This window comes from Sinocyclocheilus anshuiensis, unplaced genomic scaffold (assembly GCF_001515605.1).
Source record: "Sinocyclocheilus anshuiensis isolate Anshui unplaced genomic scaffold, SAMN03320099.WGS_v1.1 scaffold3005, whole genome shotgun sequence".
In the NCBI taxonomy this organism is placed as follows: domain Eukaryota; kingdom Metazoa; phylum Chordata; class Actinopteri; order Cypriniformes; family Cyprinidae; genus Sinocyclocheilus; species Sinocyclocheilus anshuiensis.
The window spans coordinates 2183-8830 of record NW_015540835.1 but is presented as its reverse complement, the minus strand read 5'-3'; the positions used below and the strand labels follow the sequence as shown (position 1 = coordinate 8830).

General features: G+C 29.6%; 1 protein-coding gene across 1 annotated transcript; it reads left to right on the top strand.

Annotated features, from left to right (window-relative positions):
* Positions 1 to 1466: 1466 nt before the first annotated feature.
* LOC107687375 (BPTI/Kunitz domain-containing protein-like) lies at positions 1467 to 6104 on the top strand. Its single transcript, XM_016484671.1, has 6 exons — positions 1467 to 1535; positions 3070 to 3264; positions 3349 to 3513; positions 5188 to 5253; positions 5642 to 5720; positions 5839 to 6104. The coding sequence occupies exons 1-6, from the start codon at positions 1469 to 1471 to the stop codon at positions 5894 to 5896; spliced, it is 630 nt and encodes a 209-aa protein (XP_016340157.1). The 5' UTR covers positions 1467 to 1468; the 3' UTR covers positions 5897 to 6104.
* Positions 6105 to 6648: the final 544 nt, after the last annotated feature.

Below are 6648 nucleotides of genomic sequence, written 5' to 3'. Positions count from 1 at the left end.
CTATTTAAAGTAATACAACTATTAATATAGCGGATAATAATGAATTACACCTGTGTTTAATGTACTTAGAGCACCCAGCTAATAAGACCAGGAAATATTTATGAGGTGCCCCATTAAAATTGGATTTTATTACCTTTTTTGATTAATTTTATTTTATTATTTAATTACGTTTTTTTTTTTTATACTATAAAGCAGTACTCTTTATTAGGACATATTAAAGAAGCTGCTGTTTCACACCACTTAATCATTTCTCTAAATATGATTTCTGTGGTCACACATTATTTGTATGCCTACATACTATTAAGAAATATTATGAATAATAAATCATGACCTTTTGACTCATTTCACTGTGACAGTGACACAAACATCATGATATTTTGACAATATCAGTTATAGTTACTAAAAACAACTTTTTCAATCAATTAAAAAAGTTTGGAAAAATCATTAAAACAGTATTTTAATTAGAAGTATTGCGTAAAATTTTATGCAATATTTAAATTATGGTTAAAATGATTATCAGAATTAATACAAATTTTAATGCAATAGTGAAATATTTTAATTATAAAAACAATAGTGTAATTATCAGAATTATTACAAATTTTAATTCATTATTTGTCTTTGAATTAGAATTCATTCAAATTTTAATGAAATATTTAAATTAATATTAAAACACTAATTTGTTATCAGAAGTAATACATATTTTAATTAAATAGATTTAAATACTTAAATTATTATTAATAAAAAAATATTTCAAAGAATTTAATATTTATTAGCATCAATACAATTTTTAATTCAATATTTAAATAATTAGAATAATAGTTGTATATTTATCAGAATTAATACAATATTTAAATTATTATTGAAATAAGGATTTATTAGAATTAATGTTGTCATTTGGCCTGTGAACATTAATATTTAAATGATTAAAATACTTATATTTATTAGAATCAATACAAATTTTAATGCAATATTTATTTAAAATGTATTTATTATTAAAATAATAATTTCATATATTTATCAGAATTAATGTTTTGTCATTTGTGCTGTGAACATTAATATTTTAATTATTATTCAAATATTTATCAGAGGTAATGTTTTGTCGTTTGTCCTGCATTGAGCTGTCCATTGCACTTTATCTCTTTCTTTCTGTGCGTCTCTTGAGTTCATTGGTTCTGCAGGAGAAACAAAGGGCAAATGAGAACTTGCTTCAATAAAATATCAGGTGTTTTCAAATTAAATATGTTTATTGAATCACAAATGTCACCTACTGCCACATCCCTCGGACCCACACGAATCATGTCTCAGTTTAATGTGCTCTCGTGGACAGGTTTCTGGGAGAGTATTAGTTAAGATTTTATGACAGAAACTGGCCTCAGTGTGAGAGAAACACACCCTGATCATAAAAACGGAGCTGATAAGAGGGTCTAAAGGACTCGACAAAAACCCAGTCCAGTCTGAAACTCCCACCATGAGGAGCTGGACACTCTGCGCTCTGCTGCTTCTGGGGTTCAGAGGCGCTTCTGCTTCATCCGTGGGTGAGTTATTATACATGCTTTCTTTACAGGAAGTGTCTATTCTATATTAAAAGGGTTGATAATATTGATAATAATTCTAATAGACATCCCTGTTGCCTTTTGCAATTAATGCACTGCAATTCAGAAGTTTGGACACACATTCTTTCTTAATTATGGCATAGAGAAACAGTTAAAGAACTACAGTTTACTGTAAAGTAATGCATTTGATCAGTTTTCAAATCATTTTATTTGAATAGCCTTACTGTTCTGTGACAACCTATAAACACTTGTCAAAGCCACACGTTTCACAATTCGAGGATGATATGTGAATTCCCCGAAAGGCCAGCAGGGAAGTGAAACCAAGTTCATTAAATTCATTTACAATATGCACACATTTATTTTAAATCTTATGCCTAACGTGCTGAAAATGGATCTGATTGAGCTGTTTGCATCCTTTTAATATTACTTTTTATTTTTTTTATTATTGTTTTCAGTATTTAAATACTTTAATTATTAAAATAATAGTTTTGTTTTCAAAAAAAAATAAAATCAACTTTATTGTCAAGCACAGAACAAATATTTTAATATTTTAATATTACAATTATACTTTTTTACAAAATAAAATCAACTTTATTGTAAAATACAAAACAAATATTTCAATATTTAAATTATAGTTAAATTAATAATTTGTTTAAAAACATTGTCAAATACAGAAAAAATATTTAAGTATTTACGTTATTACTATTATATTAATATTTATTTATTATTATAATATAATATTTAAAAAAATAAAGTCAGCTTTATTGTCAAATACAGAACAAATATTTCAATATTTAAATTATTGTTAAATCAATCATTTGTTAAAAAACATTGTCAAATACAGAAAAAATATTTAAGTATTTACATTATTACTATTATATTAATATTTATTATTATATCATATTTAAAAAAAATAAAATCAACTTTATTGTCAAATACAGAACAAATATTTTAATGTTTAAATTATTAAAATAATAGTTTTTTAAAAATCTACTTTGTCAAATACAGAATATTTAAACATTTAAATTATAATTAAAATATTATGTTTTAAAAACTAAAATCAGCTTTGTTAAATAAAGAACAAATATTTCAATATTTCAATAATTATTAAAATAATAAAAATGTCTTTTAAAAAAGAAAATCAAATTTATTGTCAAATACAGAACAAATATTTTAATGTTTAAATTATTAGCATAATTAAATAAACTACTTTATTGTCAAATACAGAGCAAATATTTTAACATTTAAATTATTATTAAAATAATACAAATGTGTTTAAAAAAATAAAATCAACTTTGTCAAAAACAGAAAAAATATTTTAATTATTATTAAAATAATAATAATTTGTTTAAAAAAAACTAAAAACAACTTTACAGTCGAACACAGGGCAAATATTTACATATTTAAATGATTATTAATATAATAATGCATTTAAGTAGAGGCTTCTAAAAACTAAAAACATTCCGATGTGTCCAAACGCTGGAGATAATAATGAGTTGTTTCTGTCTTTTGTCAGGCCCCCGGTGCACAGAGCCCAGGGATGAAGGCAAAGGGAAGGAAAAGCTGTTGAAGTATTTCTATGATCCGCGGTCGCAGGGCTGCGTCCCGTTCTTCTATAAAGGAGAAGGTGGCAGCAGCAACCGCTTCAGCAGCGATAGAGCCTGTGTGAAAGCATGCTCGCCCAAAGCTCACGAGATCTACCCGGATGACGGTAAAACAATCAACAAGTATTTGATGATTTGACACGAGTGAAGTGAGGTTTAATTTTTCATGCTCTTTCCCTCGTGTCCGTCAGATAAGGTCTGCTCTCTGCCAAAGGACGAAGGCGCCTGCTTCGCTGCCATTCCGATGTATTATTACGACACTGAAGAGAAGATGTGCCTTATGTTCTTGTACAGAGGCTGCAATGGAAACGCCAACCGTTTTGATTCTCGAGAGGATTGTCACAATATGTGTGCTGGTCAGTTCAGCTCTCATTTCGCCATCAGCACCTGTCCTGTTTTATGGAAAGAAGTATAGATGAAATGTTAAAACGGCTTGCCATACCTGTTTAGACAAGTCACACACTCTCAGGAAAAAAGGTACAATGCTGTCACTGTTGCGGTATCCTAAGGTACAAAAGCTATATTAGTACCTAAATGTAACGCTCCAGTGACAGTTTCTGTACCTTTTTTTCTGAGAGTGCAGATGAGTTAATAATCAAACCCTCAGTTTCACTGGAAGTTTATTCGTTTTTTAGTTAGTGTCTTTACAACTGTTTAAACTTCAGGTATATAAATAGGTTGTTTTGTTTTTTTTTGAAGATGGCAAACAATTGGAGGTTATAAGTTATGAGTTAATAACTGATCTTGTTCTGTAAGTTCCCACGTCTTTGACCAGTTCTTCCACTTCGACTGATGCCAGTTACTTCAAAATGCTGGGTTGTTTCAACCCTTCTTTGGGTCAAATATGGACTAACCCAATTTTTTGGGTTAAAAATTTAAAAATTTAACTCAACAGTTGGGTTAGTACATGTTTGACCCAAAGTTGGGTTGAAACAACCCAGCATTTTTTAGAAGTGAGATAAAGCCTCATTTTAAATGTTAAATAAACACAGAGAAGAAGAGGATGTCCTAAACATTACTGCTATAAAAAAAGGCAGTAAATTGGGACTTTTGAGTCAACTAATTGTGAAAATAATGACTTAGAGTAGGCTATCTATAAGGAACTTTAGGATATTATACGGTTCAAATTATTTATATATATATATTTTTTTTTTTTTTTAAACATTAAATTGATCAAAAGTGATAGTAGACACATTTATAATGTTACAAAAGATTCTATTTCAAATAAATGCTGTTCTTTTGAACTTTCTACTCATCAAAGAATCCTGAAAAATAAAATGTGACCCTGGACCACAAATCCAGTCATAAGGGTCAATTTTTCGAAATTGAGATTTATACATGATCTGAAAGCTGAATAAATAATATTTCCATTGATGTATGGTTTGTTAGGATAGGACAATATTTGGTCGAGATACAACTATTTGAAAATCTGGAATCTGAGGGTGCAAAAAAATCCAAATATTGAGAAAATCATCTTTAAAGTTGTTCAGATGAAGTTCTTAGCAATGCATATTACTAATCAAAAATTAAGTTTTGGTATATTTACGGTAAGAAATTTACTAAATATCTTCATGGAACATGATCTTTACTTAATATCCTAATGATTTTTGCCATAAAAGAAAAATCTATCATTTTGACCCATACAATGTATTGTTGGCTATTGCTACAAATATACCCCAGCGACTGCTTTTGTGCTCCAGAGTCACAAATGTATCAGTCCACACAAACATCAATTGTTTTCAACACTGATAATAATCAGAAATGTTTCTTGAGCAGCAAATCAGCATATTAGAATGAATTCTGAAGATCATGTGACACTGATTTGAACATTTGAACATAGATTCACATAGAAAACAGCTGTTTTAAATGGTGAAAACATCAGATGATTTCTTTTGGGTTTTTCATCATTTCCTGACATGTTGAGCAAGCTTCAGTGATGGAGTGTGTGTTCATCTGTTGTCCACTAGAGGTCAGTCGGTGTGTTCTTCTGACTGTCCTGAACTCACTGACTGTATAATGGTTTTTCACAGCACGATCCGGACGGCTGCTGGGAGCTGAGGACCTGCCAAACCCTGATGAGAAGCCTGTTGATGCAGGTACATTTTAAATATTTTTTATATTTTAATTGTTGCCACTATTGTGGTTTGGCATAAAAGTTCTGCTGATGCTTTAATAATGGCACGTTTCATCATTCATTGCATCAGTGCATTAAAAAAGCCTTTTTTCAAGAGTCCATTAACATGCACTCTAAAAAATGCTGGGTTAAATACAACCCAGTGCTGGGTGAAATATGGATAAACCCAGCAATTGGGTTGTTTTGACCCAGTGGTTGGGTTACTGCACAGAAGGTTGGGTTAAACATTTAACCCAACCGCTGGGTCAAAGCAACCCAATTGCTGGGTTTATCCATATTTCACCCAGCACTGGGTTGTATTTAACCCAGCATTTTCAGAGTGTTTTGATCATGTATATTTCCTCTCTCAGGGCTGATTGTGGGTGTTTTGGGTGGGATTGTGTTCGCTGGTGCTGTCATTTCTGCAATCGTGGTGTTTGTGCTCCAAAAGTAAGTATCACGTGATGTGAAGAAGTGCTGACAGCAAAATGCCCATTTACAGTCATTTTACCCTGTTTAATCTTAATCTTTTTGAGAAAGTATCTAAACGGTTTCTTTTCATTCATAGGAAAAGCAAGAAAGCGGAACGAAAGCCAGTGCCGACGTCTGATGTCGAAATGAAATAGATCTTTATTCACAACATTTGTTTGTACATACCTTGCTAGTGCTTTTGTACCGTTTATACAAGTCATGTTTGAACAGTAATAGAACAACTGGGTTTAAATGATAAACATTAGTGTCCATGATAATGTTTTGTTTGACTAGAAAGGTTCAACTATGTAAAGCAGTTAAATACTAAAAGCAATCCTGTTTTGTTTGATATATGACAGCAGTTTCACAGATGTACCTGATCAAATGTATTGTAATTATTAAGATGATGTAACAAACAATTCAGAACTTTTCTGTTTTATATTATTTTTTAATGAGAGATTGTATTAATACAATAAATCATACATTAATACAATTTCGTTTGTTTCGTTTTTAAGATATAATATATAATATATTATTAAATTTGATGTATAATACATTATATTAAATATATAATATTTAATATTAATAATAGATTCGATTCAAATAAAGAAGCAGAATCTGTATTTTAAGCAGATCTAACCAGAAGTACAAATAGTTATTTATTCATATTTATTTACTTGTAATATTCTAATGATTAAAGTCAAATTTATTATATATATATGTGACCCTGGAGCACAAAAGCAGTCTTAAGTCGCTGGGGTATATTTGTAGCAATAGCTGAAAATACATTGTATGGGTCAAAATGATAGATTTTTCTTTTATGGCAAAAATCATTAGGATATTATGTAAAGATCATGTTCCATGAAGATATTTTGTACATTTCTTACCGTAAATATATCAAAACTTC

What these genes read in the sequence shown, in the direction of transcription:
- LOC107687375 (XM_016484671.1), top strand. Translation starts at nt 1,469, where the DNA reads ATGAGGAGCTGGACACTCTGCGCTCTGCTGCTTCTGGGGTTCAGAGGC. An exon ending in CGCTTCTGCTTCATCCGTGG is followed by an intron (nt 1,536 to 3,069) that starts GTGAGTTATTAT and finishes GTCTTTTGTCAG; the next exon opens with GCCCCCGGTGCACAGAGCCC. An exon ending in TGAGAAGCCTGTTGATGCAG is followed by an intron (nt 5,254 to 5,641) that starts GTACATTTTAAA and finishes TTCCTCTCTCAG; the next exon opens with GGCTGATTGTGGGTGTTTTG.